At 39.5% G+C, this 21,536-nt stretch overlaps 1 protein-coding gene across 1 annotated transcript in view; it reads left to right on the top strand.

Moving 5' to 3' along the window:
* TSG101 (tumor susceptibility 101) overlaps positions 1 to 15,338 on the top strand; it is a 47,495-nt gene extending 32,157 nt beyond the window's left edge. Inside the window, 9 exon segments of the mRNA XM_021083264.1 lie at positions 12,034 to 12,070; positions 12,072 to 12,108; positions 12,110 to 12,238; positions 12,241 to 12,253; positions 13,431 to 13,492; positions 13,494 to 13,556; positions 13,558 to 13,617; positions 13,619 to 13,669; positions 14,998 to 15,338. Coding sequence (XP_020938923.1) covers positions 12,034 to 12,070; positions 12,072 to 12,108; positions 12,110 to 12,238; positions 12,241 to 12,253; positions 13,431 to 13,492; positions 13,494 to 13,556; positions 13,558 to 13,617; positions 13,619 to 13,669; positions 14,998 to 15,021 — 476 coding nt within the window. The 3' untranslated portion in view covers positions 15,022 to 15,338.

The following is a 21,536-nucleotide window of genomic DNA, read 5'->3' on the forward strand; positions in this document are numbered from 1 at the left end:
CTCTGTGCCACAGCAGGAACTCTGACAGCAACATTTAAAAGAAAATCAGAGAGGAGTTCGTTGCTGTGGCCCAGTGGGTTAAGGATCTGGTGTTATTTGTATCTGTGGGGTAGATCACAGCTCCAGCTGCAATGCACTCCCTGGCCTGGTAACTTCCATATGCTTGGGGGGGGCGGCCAAAAAAGGAAAAAAAAAAGAAAATCAGAGAATTTGTATTGTCATCTCATTTTACATATGTTTGCTACCTGGCAACAGTTTCTTGCCTAAACTGACTTTTAAAACCAGCTTCATGAGATTGGTGCTCACAAAGGGCATTGATTAAGCAGCGAAGTCAGCTGCTGAAGAGTGAATAACCTGTTGATGCTTTTCCATCAGGTTTTCCATCTAGTGGTATTTTAATACATTTGTGTTATTTATGTATTTATTTATTTGTTTATTGTCTTTTTAGGGCCGCCCCTGCGGCATATGGAGTTTCCCAGGCTAGGGGTCTAATGAGAGCTATAACTTCCGGCCTGCACCACAGCTCATGGCAACGCCAGATCCTTAACCTGCTGAACAACGCCAGGGATCAAACCCGCAACCTCCTGGTGCCTAGTCAGGTTCATTTCCACTGCGCCACGGTGGGAACTCCTATTTGTGTTATTTAATGAGTGAAATTTGTGATCTATAACTTAAATTCTTCCTCAAAGCCATTGTAAGATCAGGTGTTTTTTTGAATGTCATCTTTGCAAGTGACTACCAAAACATTTTCTACTGGAAGATCAGTGGAAAAAGGTGAATTTGGACACTTTCCTTAGATTTTCTGGCATTGCAAGCATTGTTCATCAACAAAAGCATCAGAAGGAAGGTAAATTTTCTTGATATTTAAGGAGAAAACTTAAGGAGTTCACAGCCACAGCCACAGCAACGCAGGATCCCTTAACCCACTGAGTGAGGCCAGGGATCAAACCCGCATCCCATGGATACTAGTTGGATTTGTTACTGCTAAGCCACATGGGAACACCAAAATACATTTTTTTCTTTTTCTTTTTTTGTCCGTCCTTCAGCATATAGTGCCTGGGCCAGGGATAAGATTCAAGCTGCAGTTGCAACCTAAACCGCAATGTGACATTGCTGGATCTCTAACCCACTGTGCAGGGCCAGGGATTGAACCTGTGTCCCGGCATTCCAAAGACGCTGCTGATTCCATTGTGCCACAGCGGGAACTCCTCAAGTATGTTTCTTAAGAGTAAAACATTTTGTTAGGACTAGGCATATAACTTTTGCCAGCTTAGCATTGCCAGAACTATAAGAGAACTTGATCTCTGATTTTTTTTTTTTTTTTTTTTTTTTGTCTTTTTTAGAGCCACACTCGAGACATATGGAAGTTCCCAGGCTAGGGATTGAATCAGAGCTGTAGCTGCCGACCTATGCCACAGGCACAGCAGCGCTAGATCCAAGCCACATCTGCGACTACGCCACAGCTCACAGCAATCCTGGATCCTTAACCCACTGAGCAACGCCAGGAATTGAACCCATGTCCTCATGGATGCTAGTCAGGTTCGTTAACCACCACGGGAATTTCATTGAAGTCCAATTTTAAAAGTTTAAAACCTCTTGACCACTAAGTTATGAAGAGTAATCCTAGGAGACAGCATTAGTACTGTTTGTTCTCTTCTCTAAGAGCAGATGCCAAAAAAAAAAAAAAAAAAAAGCAGAAGCAAGTATGGCTGTGTGGTCACTTGTGTTTTCAGAGCTGAAAAAGGCACTCAAGAAGCTTTGGTCCCCAGCTGGGCATTCCCATGGAGAATTGGATATTGGATAGGGAAGAGTGTGATGTTGTGGGACCCAGTCACCTCCACCTTGATTTAAGCATGGCACTGTCTGTCAAACTCTGATGTGCTTGCTGGTGGTTCACCCATGTGGCAGAGATCTAGGAGTGATAAGTTGGTAGTTTTATGTATATATATATATATATATATATGGATGACTGTCTAGTCTGGAATTCAGAATTCTAAACTAACTATAATCATCTACATAGCCTTCTAAAATAAATCAACCCTCAAAAGAGAACTTTTACACTGTGCTGAGTCTGGTATTATGGAATTACCAAACTTTTAAACCTCCTGTTTGATAGGTGCAGGGTGTTGGTGGATGGTGAAGATACCACCTAATGTTTCACCTAGTGCTCATACTCATCATTTTCTAGGGATCTTGTATATGAAAGTGGTTAATTCGTCCACTGACTTTCTTCACACATATATTCATAACATGTGGAAGTTTCATTGAGTGCCACTACACTTTTCTGGGTCCATATGGGACCACAGTCTAGTAATATTCTTGAACATTTGCTTGATAATCTGAAGTCTTTCTTAATTTGGATTATAATATCCAACAACTTCATCACTTGTCAGTGTTTGTTAGCGTGTTTTTGTTTTTGGGTTTTTTTTTTTTTTTTTTTTTTTTTTTTTTTTTTGGTCTTTTTAGAGCTGTACCTGTGGCATATGGAGGTTCCCAGGCTAGGGGTCAAATCAGAGCTTTAGCTGCTGGCGTACACCACAGCCGCACAGGATCTGAGCCACCTCTGCGATGTACACCACAGCTCACAGCAACACTGGATCCTTAACCCACCGAGGGAGGCCAGGGATCATACCCACATCCTCATGGATACTAGTCGGGTTCATTTCCGCTGAGCCACGGGGGAAACTCCCTGATTTTTTTTTTTTTTAATGACAATTATTCTGACTGGTGTGATGATATCTCATCATGGTTTTGATTTCACTTCCGCAATGATTAGTGATGTTTGAACATCTTTTCAGGTGCCTGTTGGCCATCTGTATGTCTTCTTTGGGAAAATGTCTATCCAGGTCCTCTGCCCATTTAAATCAGGTTGTTTGTTTTTTGATGTTGAGCTATATGTGTTCTTTTGTATATTTTGGAGATTTAACCTCTTATCAGATATATCATTTGCAGATATCTTCTTTTGTGTGTGTGTGTGTGTGTGTGTGTGTGTATGTGTGTGGCTGCCCCCATGGCATATGAAAGTTCTGGGGCAGGGATTTAACCCCATACCGCAACAGTAACCTGAGCCACTGCAGTGATAACACCAGATCCTTAACCTACTGTGCCACAGTTTTCTTTGCTGTCAGAAGCTTTTTTCAGTTTGATGTTGTCTCATTTGGGATTTTTTTGGTTTGTCTGTTTTATTTTTGTTTTTTTGGCTTTTGTTCCCCTTGCCTGAGGAGACATATGCAAAAAAATATTAAGATCAGTGTTAAAGAGAGTATTGCCTGGAGTTCCCGTTGTGGCTCAGCAGAAACGAATCCAACTAGTAACCATGAGGTGGCGAGTTCAATACCTGGCCTCACTCAGTGGGTTAAGGATCTGGCGTTGCCATGAGCTGAGTTGTAGGCTGGCAGCTGTAGCTCCAATTTGACCTCTAGCCTGGGAACCTCCATTTGCCACGGTTGCCATCCTAAAAAAAGAGAGAGGAAGTATTGCCTATGGTTTTGTTTTTTTTTAATGTTTTTTCTTTCAATTTTTATATAGATAGAATTGACATATTTAGTACTGTCTAGGTTAAAGTGTACAGCATAATTATTTGGCTTCTATCATGAAATGATTGCCACAGTAAGTTTCGTGTATATCCATCATCTGTTGATGCAAAAGAAAAATATTTTTTCTTGTGTTAGAATTCTTTAGGATTTTACACTTAACTCCTCTGTATAACATACAGCACTGTTAATTATAATAATCATTTTGTACATTCCATCATCACTACCATCTATGTTTTCTTCTAGGAGTTTTGTGGTTTCCGGTCTTACATTTAAGTTTAATACATTTTGAGGTTTTTGTTTGTTTCTTTGTTTTGTCTTTCTGTCTTTTTAGGGCCACACCTGTGGCATGTGGAGGTTCCCAGGCTAGGGGTCTAATTGGAGCTGTTGCTGCCGGCCTACGCCACAGCCACAGCAATGCCAGATCCAAGCCACATCTGCGACCTACACCACAACTCACAGCAATGCCAGATCCTTAACCCACTGAATGAGGCCAGGGATTTAAACCCTCAACCTCAGGGTTCCTAGTTGGATTTGTTTCTGTGTGCCACGACAGGAACTCCTTGAGTTTATTTCTGTGTGTAGTGTGAGAAAGTCGTCTAGTTTTATTCTTTTGCATGCAGCTGTCCAGTTTTTCCAATACCATTTATTAAAGAAGCCATCTTTTCCCCATTCTATATACTTGCCTTCTTTGTCATAGATCAATTTACCATTTAAGTGTGGGTTTATTTGTGGGCTGTCTATTCTGTTTTCAGTGATCTGTTTTAATGCCAGTCCCATACTGTTTTTCTTACTGAAACTTTGCAGTGTAGTTTGAAATCCAGGGGTATGATACCTCCAATTTTGTTCTTTAACATTGTAGATTCCTAATTCATTCTCTTTCACAAAATAATTTTAAGGAATGGCTTTGATTCTGACCCATTGTTTAAAAATAAACTTTATTGGGGTATATTTTACTTAGAAAGTTGTGTTCGTTTCAGGTGTATAGCAAAGTAAATCAGTTTTATGTAATATATACCTGTTCCTTTTCAGATTCTTTCTTCCATATAGGTAATTATACAGTATTGAGTAGATTGCTCTGTGCTATACAGTAGGTCTTTGTTACTTATCGGTTTTATATATAGTAGTATGTATATATTGGTCCCAACCCCCCAATTTATCCCTCCCTGCCCCACATTTCCCTTTTGGTAACCATAAATTTGGTTTCAAAATCTTTGAGTCTGTTTCTGGTTTGTAAATTCTTTTATATCATTTTGTTAGATTCCACGTATAGTGATTGCATATGATCTTTGTTTTCTCTGACTTACTGCAGTCAATCCATGTTGATACAAATGGCATTTTTTATTCTTTTTATGGCTGAGTAATATTCTGTTGTATATATGTACCACATCTTCTTTGTTCCAACCTCTTTTGATGGACATTTAGGTTACTTCCATGTCTTGGCTATTGTAAATAGGGCTGCAGTGAACATCAGGGTGCAAGTATCTTTATAAATTATGGTTTTTTCCAGGTATATGCCCAAGAGTGGATTGTTGGATTATATGGTAGTTCTATATTTAGTTTTTTAAGGAACTGTCATAGTGTTCTCCAGAGTGTTGCACCAGTTTACATTCCAACCAACAGTGTTGGAGGGTTCCCTTTCCTCCATACCCTCCCTCAGCATTTATTGCTTATAGGCTTTTTGATGATGGCATTCTCAGTGGTATGAGGTGATACCTCATTGTAGTTTTGCATTTCTCTAATAATTAGTGAGGTTGAGCATCTTTTCATGGTTTTTTGTTTTGTTTTGTTTTTGCCCTCTCTGTGTCTTTGGAGAAATCCCTGTTTAGATCTTCTGCCCATTCTTTGATTGAGTTGTTTGTTTTTTAATACCAAGCTGCATGAGTTGTTGGTATATTTTGGAGATTAATCCTTCATCAGTCGCTTCATTTGCAAGTATTTTTTCCCATTCTGTGGGTTCTTTTTGTTTTGTTTATGGTTTCTTTTGGTGTGCAAAAGCTTTTAAGATTCATTTTTGTATTTTTGTTTTTATTTTCATTACTATAGGAGAGGGATCAAAAAAGATTTTGCTGTGATTTATGTCAAAGAGTGTTCTGCTTATGTTTTTCTCAAAGAGCTTTATCGTATCAGTTTTAGGTTTAAGTCTAATCCATTTTGAGTTTATTTTTGTGTAAAGTGCTAGGGAGTGTTCTAATTTTCTTTTTTTTTTTCTTTTCTTTTTTTTTTTTTTGTTGTTGTTGTTGTTTTGTCTTTTGCCATTTCTTGGGCCGCTCCCGCGGCATATGGAGGTTCCCAGACTAGGGGTCTCATCGGAGCTGAAGCCGTTGGCCTACACCAGGGCCACAGCAACGCTGGATCGAGCTGCGTCTGTGACCTACACCACAGCTCACGGCAACGCCGGATCATTAACCCACTGAGCAAGGGCAGGGATCGAACCCGCAACCTCATGGTTCCTAGTCAGATTCGTTAACCACTGCACCACGACGGGAACTCCTAATTTATTCTTTTACATGCAGCTGTTTAATTTTTCCCAACACCATTTATTGAAGAGGCTGTCTTTTCTCCATTGTGTATTCTTGCCTCTTTTGGCTTTGATTAATTAATTGACCATAGGTTTGTGGGTTCTGATCCATTTTTTTAAGGATGGGGATTTTACTGTCCTTCAGATTAATTGACCTTTGTGCTTACGCCTTGCCAGTGGCAACTTTCACCTTTCATGATTATGATAGTTGAATATTTTGTAGCCCCATTTCTTTTTTGAAGTAGGTACTGCTTTGGTAATTCTATTTAATAAGGTTTGTACTTAACCTCCACTTTTGAAAACCTGAATTTTATGTAAATTACATCTTTGTGTCATATGTTTATTTTCAAAAAGTATAAACCTGCTATTGGTTTCTTTTTCTCATTAGCAATGGTTATAGGAATTTACTAGAGCTTAAGAGTACTGCTCTAATAGTGTTTAAAAGATAAATTGAGAACCTCTGATTCTTTGGAAGAAAGTTAGTAGCCTGCACAGAGCCTGGCTAGTAATATTAGAAGCTTACCTATTCACAGACTATAACCAAAAGCCTTTCGTAAGCAGGTTAATGAATTTGCATGGTTTGTGCTTAATAGCGTAAATCAGGATGATTTGTAGTTGCCCATATAGTTGTTGGAAATGTTTCTTCTGCTTCAGAGATTGACCTGGTTTTTGTTTTTATTATAAAAGGAAATAATATAGGCATAATCTGGTGATCCACATGGCTTGACCCAGTTTCTGAGTAGATGGCCAGTAAGCTTCTGTTTCAGATTGCTTAGGCTCCATAACTGCTTTGTGGGTGAGCACGTAACATCAGGAAGTAAAAACGCTGGGGCAAGTGATTCACTTTTGCTGGTTAGATGTGAGGTCAGAAAACTAAAAAATATTTAGTTATTTTGAATTTTTCTTTGAGGTTACCATGGATTCTTTCTTTAATATAAATGAGCTCCTTTTTGAGTCATAGGGAGTAGTGATCATTAGTAAGTACTGTTAGGAGATAAAAAGAAACTGATTATCTTTAAGTGTTTAAAGATGGTTTTAAATTAGGTAGTGTGTACTAGTGCGCTTGAAGATACTGGCCTATTCATTGAATTATCAGATCCATTGGGTAGTGTGTTCCTACTAGTAGAAAAGTTGTCTTATTTCCTAAGGATTAAGTTTACTGATTGGATCCTATCTGACATTTAAATGAAGTTTTGCTTAGGATGTTTCTCAAAATCTGGGTTACCATTTCAGTTGGTGCTAATCTGGAGTTGCAGAAGAGCACTTCTGAAACCTGACTCTATATGAGTAAAGGTCAGTGTGTGAGGACTTGCTATATGGCTGTTTGCTACAGACTCTTATTAATCCAGGCTCATGATAGCAGGTATAAAGAATGTTAACATTTCTCTCAGAGTTCCTGTGTGGCTCAGTGGAAACAAACCCAACGGATCCTTGAGGATATGGGTTCATCCCTGCCTCACCATGTAAGATTGTACGTATAGGTCTAGATGGCTGGATCTGGCATTGCTGGCTTTGATGTAGCTCAGCTACAGGGACCCCTCTCTGAATTCACTGCAGGCACCCTAATAAGGAAGGAAAAAAGAATATCATATTCTCTAGACAAAAAATTTTTCTTTGAAAGTGTCAAGAAGAAGTCTTCTACAAAATCTTTTTCTTTTTATTTATATAAACATCTCTTAAGTGTATTTCATTCAATTTTGAACTTTAACCTGGGTTTTTCTCTGGTGTTCATATTTTCAAATCTTAATTATAATTCATTTCTTTATTTTAGAAAGTAGATTTAAAATGTTCAGATATACTGTATAATAAGGTCTGTGTCTGGTAGAGGAGAGAACTGGCCTAATCTTGGCATTACTAGCCTCCTCAGGTGAACTATGACCTTTATAGAAAGCCAAGTACTCTGCCTCAGCTTGTTCCCCATTGAACGTTAATAGTTTAGCCGATCTTTTGGAAGACTTAATTTCTGTATAATAGCATTAAATTCCTTAATTATTTTATAAAGAAACAAATGTAAATTTCCAATTTAAATATTTTAAAACAGGATTTTAAATTAACATCAGTATAACTAATCCATTTACCATAATAAGTTAACAAGTATTTGATTAAAATTCCAAATAAAAAAAATCCTAAGCTGTATACTCAATAACTCTGACAATAAAATGGACAATTAACTCTGCTAATTGGCACACATTTAATGCTAAATATATCTTTCATTGGCCTCCCAATCTCTTGGGAAGTTTTCAGTCTCACAGACATAATAAAATTTCATATAAGATTCTAAACAATCTTTTAAACTATTTTAAATCTTTGTTGACTTCTCTATCTCAATGGTCAGTCATCTGGAATACGACAAAGTTCAACCCCCAGCCCGCTCGTGGTAAAATCTGCCTCCACATGGCTAGTTAACGTGCTCCAATTAATCCTGGCCTGGGAATTCCATATGTACGGAACCAAAAAAAAAAATCTATGTAAACATCCTTATATTTATGAAAATGGAAATCCTTAATGAAAGGAGACAATCTCCTTCGATAATCATAACTTTGAAATGGACCCGCTTTGACCACAATGGGTGGTCCTAACTTTGTAGAAAAAAAAAAATCAGTGGGTTAGGAACCTGACATGGTATCTGTGAGGATGTGGTTCAGGCCCGCTTAGTGATTAAAAAAAAATCAGGCCATTGTGCAAGCTGTGGCATAGGTTACATATGCAGCTCGGATCCGGAGTTGCTGTGGCTATAGGCTGGTAGCTGTTAGCTCCGATTAAACCTGCCTAGAATCCATATAAAAAAAAAAAGTGTTAAATTCTTTCCAAGCCGAATGAATGGTGTTCCGTCGCGCACAAGTGAAACAATCTAATAGAACCTGAGGCTAGTTTCATCCCTGCCTCGCTGTGGGATTTAAGGAATAGATTGTAACTAGCGGTGTAGGTCGAGACGCGCTCAGATCCGATTGCTGGCTGTGTAGCCGGACAGCTTGTAGCTCTGATTGACCCCAGCCGAACCTCATATGCCTTGGTTGCCCTAAAAGCAAACAACAACAACAAGCAAATGGGTGAAGGGAGTAGAAGACTTCTATCTGGTAGTTTCAGTCTTCTCTGAAATGTCCTGAGGATTTTTGCCTTTGTGGGAAGATGGTAAAAGAGGGCTTAGGGCTTTATGAAAGAACCCAAAGAAAGGGTTGAGGATTTGGGTTAGGTAATGGCAGGTGAGGCCTTTGGAATTAGTCTTGGTGATCTGACAGAATGAGAGAAGCTGCCATGGCAGGCAGCTCTATACGGGACTGTGAGAGACGGGCAAGGAGTTGAGACTGAGGGGAGATGCTCACAGAGAGAAGAAGTGCTGGAAAGAAAGGTAGAGGGTAGGAGGGGTGAGTGGAGACAGGAATTGATGAATTTGGGAGGTTGCTAGAGTCATCCTGGTTTCTGTGCAGGAGGATGTGAATAAAGAGGTGGTCAGAGCAGAAAACGATAAGAAAATTTGAGGAGAATGAGCCCCGAGGTGATGTAGTAGCCAGTAAGTTGATGAGAAAGAACACTTTGGAAAAGTCAGGTGTTAGTAGTTTGACTCCAGATGAGAACAGTAAGCTATAAATTTTCGTAAAATCAGAAGTTAATCTAAATTATACTATATGGATTGTATATTAATAATAACAAAAATATTAGTTGCCTCTGTAAATGCTGGAGGAATGGATACTTTGGGCTCTTCTTAGCAGAGTTCTAGCAGGAAAGAGGGAGTCTAGGGGGAAGTAGTGAACACTGGAGTCTGGACGGGCCGTTCCTTTCACATGTGCAAGCAGTGTCCTTAGGACGATGACAAAGGACACTCTCAGAAAACCTGCTGTGGCAACTGTCTTTACTCATTTTCACTGCAGAAAAACAGAACCAAGTCAGAAAGAACATAGTTCTCTGTGGTGGAAACAAGAAAAAGAGGGAAAAGAACAGAACTCTAGACTTAGTCTTTTTTTTTTTTTTTTTTTTTTTTAATCTCTTGACACCTGAGAACACCAAAGGCTCCAGTGTCATTTACAAAAGCCCCAAAAAGCACTCAGAGTATCCTGCATATCGTCTAGCTTCTGGGAGAAAACAACTTTGCTAATCAAAAACTAAAAAGTGGAGGGCCAGACCAGCGTATAGAACAGCAAGTTATGATGAGATTGGACACTGAAGAGCACAGGTGACGTTGGTTGTGGTGTAGTTTGGACAGTGCCATTTCCTTTTAGAAACAGCACACTTGCTTGGTACCAGGAAGGGCCTATAATGGATGGGAACATGAGTGTTGAGACTCTGGGTATATTTTTGCAAACTCACCTAAAGGCAGCCCCCCCCCCCCTTACGTGAAACTCAACGTTAAAGTGATTAAAAGTTTTCGGCTCAGGAGTTCTCACAGTGGCACAACTGGTTTTTGGCGGTGTCTTTGGAGCACTGGGATGCAGGTTCCAGCAAGTGTGTTAAGGATCCGGTATTGCTGCAGTGCAGTGTAGGTTGAAACTGCACTTGGATTTTCCCGGCTGGAACTCCATATGCTGTGGGGGCCAAAAAAAGAAAAAAAAAAAATTTCCTTCATGCAAAGTGAATGATACTTTATTAGTCTGTAATCATTCTTTATTCATTGTAAGCAGTAAGGCAAATATATTTCCCAGATCATATTCCATCACAAACATAATGAAAATCAAAATATTATTTATGCATTTGCTGATTTAGGACCTTACTGAAGAACATTGATAGTCATAATGATATCAACTTAGTTAAAGGACTTTTGAGGAAAATAACTGAGTGCAAAGTTTATTTGCCTGAAATGCAAAAAATTATGAGAACACTGATAGGAAAGAACATTTAAAGAGAAGGTAAAAGCTGAGAATAGGATTCCCATTTGGACGCCAGTGTGGTGTAACGAATCCGACTAGGAACCATGAGGTTTTGGATTCGATCCCTAGCCTTGCTCAGTGGCTTAAGGATCCGGTGTTGCCATGAGCTGTGGTGTGGGTCGCAGACGCGGCCTCAGATCCTGCGTTGCCTGTGGCCTCTGTTGGTAGGCCAGTGGCTGCTAGCTCCAATTAGACCCCTAGCCTGGGAACCTCCATATGCTGCAGAGCGGCTCAAGAAAAGGCAAAAAGACCCAAAAAAAAAAAAAAAGAATCTGAGAATAAATAGAAGTCTATCACCCCATTGGATTTTTTTGAATAGCATCTCTTTTGCTCATCTGTTCTTTCCTATTCTTTTGGTAAAGGGTAAAGAAGCACAAGTCTTAGAGAAGGGAAGCCATATGTATTAACCTGTACGTTACTTTAAAGAAAACTGCCTGTTCTCAGTCCTCTTACTAGCCTCTGCTGTGGCGTCCTGTCTCCTTCCACTTAGCAGTAAAGATTGAGAATGACTTGACCTGAATCAAATGTTTTTCCTTAGCACAAACTTGTTATCCCATTTATCAGAGATTTAGGGATAATTGTAATCTGTAGGGACACATCTTCTGCCTCATAGAGAAAATAGCTAACTGGGCTGTAAGCAAGAAGTGGGTAAATTTGGATTAATAGTTAATCTCTTGCAAGGAAAGTATTTTCTGAAGCAACTTGAGATTTTTACTTTTTTTTTTTTTTTTTTTTGCTTTTTAGGGGCCACACCCATGGCATATGGAGATTCCCAGGCTAGGGGGTCTAATTGGAGCTGACAGCTGCTAGCCTGTGCCTCAGCCACAGCAATGCCAGATCTGAGCCATGTCTTCAAACTACACCACATCTCACGGCAATGCCAGATCTTTAACCCACTGAACAAGGCCAGGAAACTGAACCCGCAACCTCATGGTTCCTAGTGGGATTCATTTCCACTGTGCCACAACGGGAACTCCTACATTGTTTTTTATAAAGCTGTGACAAAAAAATTTTCTTTACTTCCACTTTGAAAGTGTGGAGATCATATTTTTCCTATTTTGTGATGGTTCTACTGAAAGGAAGTTTGGAAGTTAGTGTTTCTGCCTTTTTCCTGCAGGTCCCAGTAGAGATGGCACAATCAGCGAGGACACAATCGAGCTCTCTCATCTCGGCGGTCAGTGACAAATTGAGATTGGCGGATGAAGGAGGAGATGGATCGTGCCCAGGCAGAGCTTAATGCCTTGAAACGACACAGGAAGACTGAAAAAGACCATGAAAAAGGTCACCAGAAACTGGGAAGAAGATGGGTTACCCGTTTAAGCATCAGGAAGTAGTAAGTTAACTCATTGAATGGTTGCACTGTTTAGATGAATTGTACCTTGGCAAAGTGTTCCTGATGTACTTTGGTTACTCTGGAGTATTGTGGGCATAGTTAAGAGCTGAGAAAATGATACACATCTTTAAGCATTTGAACATAGCTCTTCTAACCGCTTTATTAAAAAACGGAGCCTGTGTTTGGCATGTGGTCGTTGATTGGGAGGTGGATGTCTTTAGAGTATTTGTGCTTGCCACTTTCACCCTGGGGAATAGTGTTTTGACCCAAAGGAGAACCTTCGAATGCTTGATGTTACCAGACAGTTACTAGGAAATAAGAATTTTAGAGAACTCTAAGCCCTGGTAAAGATCTACAGACCCTGGGTGCAGCCTTAAGTGTCAGTTCTCTTTTTTGTTTCCAGATGTTGTCTGAACTGTATTTAAAGATCTTCAGTGACTCCTTCTATCTTAATAATCCATAGTGTATGCAACCTTTACTCTTAAGCATTCTCACATTTTTATCAGATTGCCTGTGCTCTGAAGAGTCAATGTAAAGTCAGCCCCTGTGACTTCTATTAATGATATAGAGACATTAGCATAATCTGAGTGCCAGCTTCACTTTTCACTTCATTCCTGTGAGAGAGAATTTATTTCAAAAAATGTGCATTTTGGATAAAAGGGTTAAGAATGTTTGTGGGCTTTGGGGATAGTGATTTGTATGTACACATTAGTCTAATAAAGTGGTTCTAGTGTGTAAAGTGAGCTTCTCAATAGCCAGCTATTTCAAAAGTTCCAGGAAAGTGACACCAGTACAATTCAGAGCCTGCAACCACCACCTGCTATATCTGTGACTAAAGTTCAAGTGCTTGCATTTGTGCATTGAATGGTCTGTATAGACTGGGGAAGGTTATTCCTCTGAGGCAGATGCCCACTTCTTTTGAAAGAAGGACCGTCCTTTATAATTTCATATAGGAACCTCCTGCTGGAAAGTATCTTGTTGATGGCTTAGTTTTGATATCATTCATCACTGATGAGTTACAAACTTACCACTTGCCACCAAAGTGCTCAGCTCGCCAAGTTGCCCCTATATTTTTTTTTTCATCTCTATTTGTTTCATGGTTAGATGTCTGACATAGCAGATAATTATGTACAATTAGTATAAAATCATTCATGCTTGGACTATTTTGTTTTCAGGCTGAGGGTTTGATAAAAACATAGAACTTTTGAGAAAGAAGGATGAAGAACTCAGTTCTGCCCTGGAGAAAGATGGAAAATCAGTCTGAAAACAATGATATTGATGAAGTTATCATTCCCACAGCCCCACTATTACAAACAGATCCTAAATCTTTATGCAGAGGAAAATGCTATTGAAGACACGATCTTTTACCTTGGGAGAAGCCCTGAGGCGGGGAGTAATAGACCTAGACGTCTTCCTGAAGGTATGTCTTCCTCACTCTGCTTTCTGGATTTTAGAACTTTGTGTTTTAGAGATGCTGACCATAACACTACAATCAAGACGGTTTCTCAGTAGATGGGTTAAAAATTCTTTGTTCTTCCAAAGAGTGCAAGTGAGATAAATGGCCGTGAGCAGTGTCTTCTCACTTAACAGAGAGGCTTAGGGTCATCTGAGTAGAGGGGGAATAGTGGGCTAGTGGCTGCAGTTTCCTAGCCCCCACCGCGCATCAAGCTGCATATAGTTCCTTAGTCTTATGCTGTGCCAGGAGGCTCATGAGGCACAATCAGATGTCCTTGATTCTTTCAGGTCACACCACCTAAACTGAATCACTGACTGCCCACCCTTGTTGGGTGTTTTTGGTTTTATTTGTTAATTTTCTTAACTTGCATAGTTTTAGACCTGTCTTCCCAAACCAGACAGCCTGCTCTGCTGGTATTAAAGCCTTTCTGAATGAAGTTATTAGGCTTAATGTTACTGTACAGATAGGAGATTTATAAGCAAGTTTACTACTGCTCTCACTTAGGTCTTGAAGAGCATGCTTTAGGATAATAGCAGCCATCCTTTGGGTATTCACTCCAGTCGTGTTGTGCTTTGGTGTACTTGTGAGGCTGGTCAGGTTGCTTTGCTCATTTTCTTTCTTACTATGAGTAGGTGGCCAGACCACCCATGGACCTAGTGCAAGCACATGATAGCTGGGACCCAGGAGAGGGATCACCACCCCCCCCCTTTTTTTTTTTTTTTTTTTTTTTGCTGTGCCCATGGCATGTGGGAAGTTCCCTGTCAGGGATCAGACTTGAGCCCACAGCAGTAACAATGCTGAGTCCTTGACTGCTGAGGGCCACCAGGGAACTCTGGAGGGTTCCCTTTCTATACATGGTCCCCTGCTTGGTGGCATAGCCTAGGGAAAGATACACATGGAGAAGCAAGGGAAGTATGCTATGTTAGGCACTAGACAAAAGTTGGCCTATTTATCTGTGCCCGTCCCCCGTTTTTAATCCAGTGAGGACGAGTATCACGTACAAGATTCTCTAGCATCTTGGTCTCAGGGTAGCACTTGACTCCTGAGCCAGATCCTGATGTGGTGTTCCTCTGTGAGAAGTCCTTGTAAGTCTCAGAGACTGCATGCTTAGCACCTGCCAGCACAGTCTATGAGTTTAAAAACCACATGTAATGAAAGTATTGGTTCTAAAGAAAGGTCGACATGAGTTTAGGGTTGTAGATCCCATCTAGGTTACAAACTGTCTGATAGTTCATGCCCAGGCCTGGATCAGAGCCAGTCTAAACCGTTGAAACTTTTTCCCCCCCTCACAGCATGTACGTCTTCTGTCCCGCTAAACAGCTCTCAGCTGAGGGCACTAATGCAAAAAGCCAAGAAAGACTGCCGGTCTCAGTGACCTACTGAGCTTCTCAGATACCAGCTGAGGATTAAGCTCTTCTTAAAGCATTCATTTCTTCTCTCCTTTCTTAATATCAGTAGGTGCCCAGAATAAGTTATTGCAGTTTATCATTCAAGTGTAAAAATATTTTGAATCAATATATTATTTTTCTGTTTTCTTTTGAGTAAGACTGGCTTTTATTAATGCACTTTTCTATCCTCTGTAAACTCTTTTTTTGCTGAATGTTGGACTGACTATGCTAAATAAAATTTGTTGATTTTTTCTTTTCTTTATTGAACATCTGAGGAAATATATGAAACCTTATAGCTCGGCTGTTCCAAAATTAAGCAAGATAATATCCGTCATGAGTCGAAATTAGCATTTTTTATACTAAAGCATATAAATGAATTCTACTCATAGGGATGTAATACCACACAGAAATCTAAATTTTCAATATTGATTGGGATTTGAGTGATTTTTTTCTGTGAAGGTCCTTGGAGGCCTACCAGTTCCTACCAGATTGTTCATCCAGGTCTAACAGAACCATAACTATTTTCATCAAGAAGAAAGACAGAGAGTGGCTAGGCTAATAGCTACACCTAGATTTTGTGAGCCGGCAAGATGGTCTGGCCAGGGTAAGGAGGAAGGTACCTTGTCTGCCTTCTTGCATTTATTTCATTTGAAGTCCATCTTCCCAGTGAGCGAGTGAATCTGTAGTCAAGACTGTAGTACCAATCCAATGATCTATAGGTCCCGTAGCTGATCTGGCAGAACAGTTTTCTGTGTCAAAATGAAGAGACTAAAGGTTCATGAGGTACATAAAAAACAAACATTTTAATTTAAGAAGTTTAAGATATTTAGGGTGCCAAGCAGCCTACTCTTACTTCCAAGAGAAGAAAGACCAACTGGTCCACTCATCACTGAAGAGTTTATACACTTTAGATCTTTTCTTAAAATTAAAATCCGCTAGTGAGAATTAAAATCTAACTTGTAGAATTATCAGAATAAAAATAGCCAGGTTTAATCTAGTGTTATGGTGTGATAACATTTAAATGAGTTATTTTATGTATACATACTTTTTTTACATGGTGAAGTAGTTACAGCTTTTTCATAGCCTGTAAATGAACATAGGAGTTCAGCCAGCCTGAACAGAGAATTAGCATAATTGATGAAAAGAATCAGAATTCCTAAACACATAAACACATCATACATTCTTTTCTTCTTCTTTTTTTTTTTTTTTTTGCTATTTTAGGGCTGCACCTAAGTGTGGAGGTTCCCAGGCCAGGGGTCGAATTGGAGCTATAGCTGCCGGCCTACACCACAGCAACATGGGATCTGAGCTGCATCTGCAACCTACACCACAGCTCACAGCAACGCTGGATCCTTAACCCACTGAGCTAGGCCAAGGGTCAAACTCGCATCCTCATGGTACTAGTCAGGTTTGTTAACTGCTGAGCCATGAAGGGAACTCCTCATCATAGATTGTTTTGGACCAAGTGGCAACTACATTATTAATACACAAGGCAAGTTCTGGTCCATCAGAGGTACCAAAACATCATCTCTGAGGCGAGTCACTTAGGACTTATAAAAAAAATAAGTATCTCGGAGTTCCTGTTGTGGCTCAGCTGTGAATGAAACCGACTAGTATCCATGAAGAGGCAGTTTGATCCCTGGCCTTACTCAGTGAGTTAAAGATCCAGCATTGTCTTGAGCTGTGCTGTAGATCTCAGACATGGCTCAGATCCCTGTTTAATGTGGTGTAGGCCAGCAGTCATAGCTCTGATTCATCCCTAGCCTGGAAACCTCCATATGCTGCAGGTGTGGCCCTAAGGAGACAAAACATATATATATATACGTTTTGAGATATATATATATATATCTCAAATGATCCACAGAAAACAATTGCAAAAAAAAAAAAAAAAAAAAAAACGCTCTTTAAAGAAAGACAAAATCCAGACACTAAACAATGTCTGGTGTTCAATAAAAAATTTATTAAAAAAAACAAGTACAGAGTTCCTGTTGTGCGCGGCAGAAACGAATCTGACTAGGAACCATGAGGTTGTGGGTTCGATCCCTGGCCTTGCTCAGTGGGTTGGGAATCCGGCGTTGCTGTGAGCTGTGTATAAGTCGCAGATGCGGCTCAGATCTGGCGTTACTGTGGCTGTGGCGTAGGCTGGCAGCTGTAACTCTGACTTGACCCCTATCCTGGGAACCTCCATATGCCACAGGTGCAGCCCTAAAAGACAAAAGACAAAAATTAAACAAAAAGAAAGTATCATCCAATATTTGGATACTAAATAAAAGAGCTGGAGGGCTAGAAGAGTTACTCTTCCCCCTTTTCCAACTTTGAGGAATTCAGTTTATTCCAAAGTATGCCATATATAATCCTATAGCAACTGTGTGTGTCTTTTTCTATAACTTAAGAACAGTAGTTTAAACAATTTTAAAAGTCTGTGCTCCTTCTGAATTCCCCCAGGAATTCCTGTACCTTTTTTTTTTTTTTTTGTCTTTTTAGGGTCCCACCTGTGGCATATGGAAGTTCCCAGGCTAGGGGTGGAAATCGGAGCTACAGCTGTCTGCCTATATCACAAGCCACAGCAACACAGGATCTGAGCTGCAGTCGCGACCTACACTACAGCTCACAGCAACGCCAGACCCCCGACCCACTGTTCAAGGCCAGGAATGGCACCACATCCTCATGGATACTAGCTGGATTTGTTTCCACAGAGGAACTCCCGTACCCTTTTTGAAACAGGCCTCCTCCTTCAGGGGTCAGCTTTACCTTTATGAGGTCTCTCCCAGGTACATGGAACAATAAGGATTCTTCATTTATTCAACAGAGGCCCTGAAAATAAAACTTAAAAGTTATTCCTTTTTCTTTTCTTCTAATAAAGGTCTACAATGCAAGAAACAACAGTTACTGGGTGAATAAGTATTTAACAGATTTGTAATATGAATTGTGGCAGGAAAATAGACCCCCAGGACAGAACAATTATAGCAGGTGACTGGACATATTTATAGTTCAAATTCATTTGCCATCTTTCCACCCCAACTTCTTGTCATGTTTGCTGAGACCCACCCTCCTTCTCCTACCTCTTGCCCCAGACCACTTCCTGTCCGGGAACCGCTTCAAAACTCCTATTTTTTCCCAGTGATTTAATTCCATTTTACTTTACCTTCTCCCATTCAGACTGGCAGAGGGATCTTACCTAGGCCCTAACTTGCCCTCCCCAGGGGACTAACTGTTAGTACAGAGTTTCTTTCTTAGGTCTCTTCATTGGAGCTAATTCAGACTATTAGAGAACAACTCCACGATGTAGAAGACCCACCCACAACGGTTCCCAGTGATACTAGATATTTGTAGAGCTCGTTCACTCAATTAAATAATAAAGATGCAGTAAGACATTATCTAGTTGGATATTATGAAATACCACCCTAAGCCAGGACAGAAGTCTTCCATGTCCTTTTCCTCCACACTACGTTCATTCTTTCTCTTTTTCTCTCTTCAGCAGCAACAAATAAAAGATTTTAGGGAGAGTGCTTCCACAAGATCAGCTTTAAGAATTATCCCTTATAAGTTCTCTTTTACCACTGTTTTATGTTGATGTTAATATTTTTTTGACCATGAACATCCTACTTTATGGTGAATTCTGGATATGTATCCTGAGAGTCTTCAAATATTTTCCATTACATCAGATACAGGCAAAGCATACCTCATTTCTTTTTAATCATCTCATAGCCACTTGTAGTAAGAAGAAATCATCACTTAAGTTTAGAGGAAATACTTGTCTTTTGTATCAATTCTAATTTTTTGTGGTATTTTGGTACAGTAAAGTACAAATCTGAATTTTTACCCATCATTTCTTTTAGTAATTTCTATGTGGGATTGGTTTCAATATGGGAGAGAGCTAAAGAAAACACAGAGTAAAAAACACTTAAGTACTAGGGATCAAAATTAAGGTGAAAATCACTTTTACTGACAGCCTTCTGTGGATATTTTCCTATTGTTTAGATCTCTATCATTCTTATCTTTCAGTTCAAATCCTTCAGAGAGACCCCAGCAGTGTTCACTCCAAACAGGAACTAATAAAAAAATATGCAAAGATCTGTTTATTACATAGTATATTATAATAAGTTTATGGCTTTTTAACCTAGCAAAACTGCCCCAACAAAACTAGTAACAAATCCAGATGTCTGAGCTCCACCCCAACCCAAGGATGGACACCACAATTCTCTTGTCTTGGCAGAGATATCTCAAACGAGAAAGTGATAGTTTTTTAAACGTTCAACTATAAATTAAGTTTAACTTGTATTACTTCAATTCCTTTTCCATAGCAGGTTCATTTATGTGATTTCAAGGTTTTAGGCCTGCATCACATTTTTCCTCTTCCCTTTAATTTCTCCTGATAATAGAATTTCATGTTACTTGAATTGCAACCACTGACCTTCTGATCCAGAGTGCCCCAAGTTAAATATAAATTACATCTTGTTACTTACTGCCTTACAATGTTAATCACCATATAGAGGATTATCATAACATGGTCATTTGTATTTCTGTTATTTTATTATAAAAAATACGCACTGAAATAAAACACTGCTAAAAGGGCCTAAAGTAGAATAAAAATCCTTTCTTGCCTAGAATAATTTACTTTATGATTAAATATATGATCAAATAGTCTATTTCATCATAGCTCAGTGGTACTTTAAAGCTTACTAAATGAGTCTATGCTCTAAAAGCAAACCATGACAGCTTTCATAGTGGACACCAAGCCTCGCCAAGTCAAGAAATGGAAAGGGCGGTGGGCCAGATTATAGTCACACCCAAAAACCCAGTTTATGGGAAATGCATTTAACTTCTATGCTGCAAAGTTAAGATCCATTGAGAGGAAAATTTTCAGAAGAGGTTCTCATCTAAATGATAATTGGAGTTCCTTTGTGGCTCAGCAGTAATAAACCTGACAGTATTCATGAGAACAGGTTTGAACCCTCCTGGGTTAAGGACCCAGCGTTGCTATGAGCTGTCCTATAGGCTGCAGACACAGCTTGGATCTGATGTGGCTGTGGCATATGTTGCGGATGCCCCCTAAAAAAAAACACGATAACCTTTAATTTTAGATTATCTAAATTAAAACAGATAAATCTGAGTTTTGTGGCAGTAGAAGGAACACAGCTCTCTATCCAATTCCAGCTACTTTAAAAATCTACCCAATAGAAATAAATTATGAAAAACTTTTGTTGCTACTTTGTGTAAGCTAAATTGTACAAGAACACACACATTCATTTCATTCTATAAAAAACAACACTAATCAACGTCTCTTATCAAGTAGTAACTTTTTTTTTTTTTTGTCTTTTTGGGTCCACACCCATGCATATGAGGTTCCAGGTAATGGCTGAATCGGAGCTGTAGCTGCCTGCCTACACCCCAGCCACAGCAATACCACAGATCACAGTAATGCCGGATCCAAGCAGTATAATTTAATAAAATATAAAAACTACTTTTTTAGATATCCCATTCTAGAGCAAAAAGCTTAGTAGGGAAAAATATAAATGGAATTAATTGTCAGAGATTAATCAGGCATTATCTCACTAGAAACAGGGAACAGATTTGGCATTTTAACATTAATTTTTTGGATTTTTTTTCTTACTGATTTTAAAAATAGGAGTTCCCGTGTGGCGCAGGTTAACGAATCCGACTAGACCTGAGGTGGCGGTTCGGGTCCCTGCCCTTGCAGTGGGTTAACGATCCGGCGTTGCCGTGAGCTGTGGTGTAGGTTGCAGACGCGCTCGGATCCCGCGTGCTGGCTGGCGTAGGCCGGTGGCTACAGCTCGATTCAACCCCTAGCCTGGAACCTCCATATGCCACGGGAGCGGCCCAAGAAATAGCAACAGAACAACAACAACAGCAATAACAAAAAAAAGACAAAGACAAAATAAATAAATAATAAATAAATAAAAAATAGCTATTAGCAAAGTTTGGCATAGGAATAACAGCAAACAGAATTTCACAATAAAATAAGAATAGAGAACTACATAATAACATGTGAATCAATCTACAATATAATCATGAACTTCAGTGCAACTCAAAATAGCCTCAAGATATATGGAATTTCCTTTGGCGCAGGTTAAATTTATGTTGCACTGCTATGGCACAGGTCTCAACTGTAGCACAAGTTCGATCTTGGCCCAGAAACTCTACATCACGGATGGCAGGAAAATATGTGTGTGTGTGTGTGTGTTGTGTGTGTGTGTGTGTAAAATAAGATATGCAAGGTGGATTTATTGTAATCAAGGAGACAGTTTTAACTATATCAAAAAGAGTACCTCATCAATAACTAAATTAGTAAGTTAGAGAAACTAAATAAAAAAGAAATGTGTGGGGGAAAAAACTGTAACTGCAATGTATACATCTAAGGATAACCTGACCCCCTTGCTGTACAGTGGGAAAACAAAAAAAAAAAAAATTAAATGTGATAT

The sequence above is a fragment of the Sus scrofa genome, chromosome 2, assembly GCF_000003025.6.
Source record: "Sus scrofa isolate TJ Tabasco breed Duroc chromosome 2, Sscrofa11.1, whole genome shotgun sequence".
NCBI classification, from domain to species: domain Eukaryota; kingdom Metazoa; phylum Chordata; class Mammalia; order Artiodactyla; family Suidae; genus Sus; species Sus scrofa.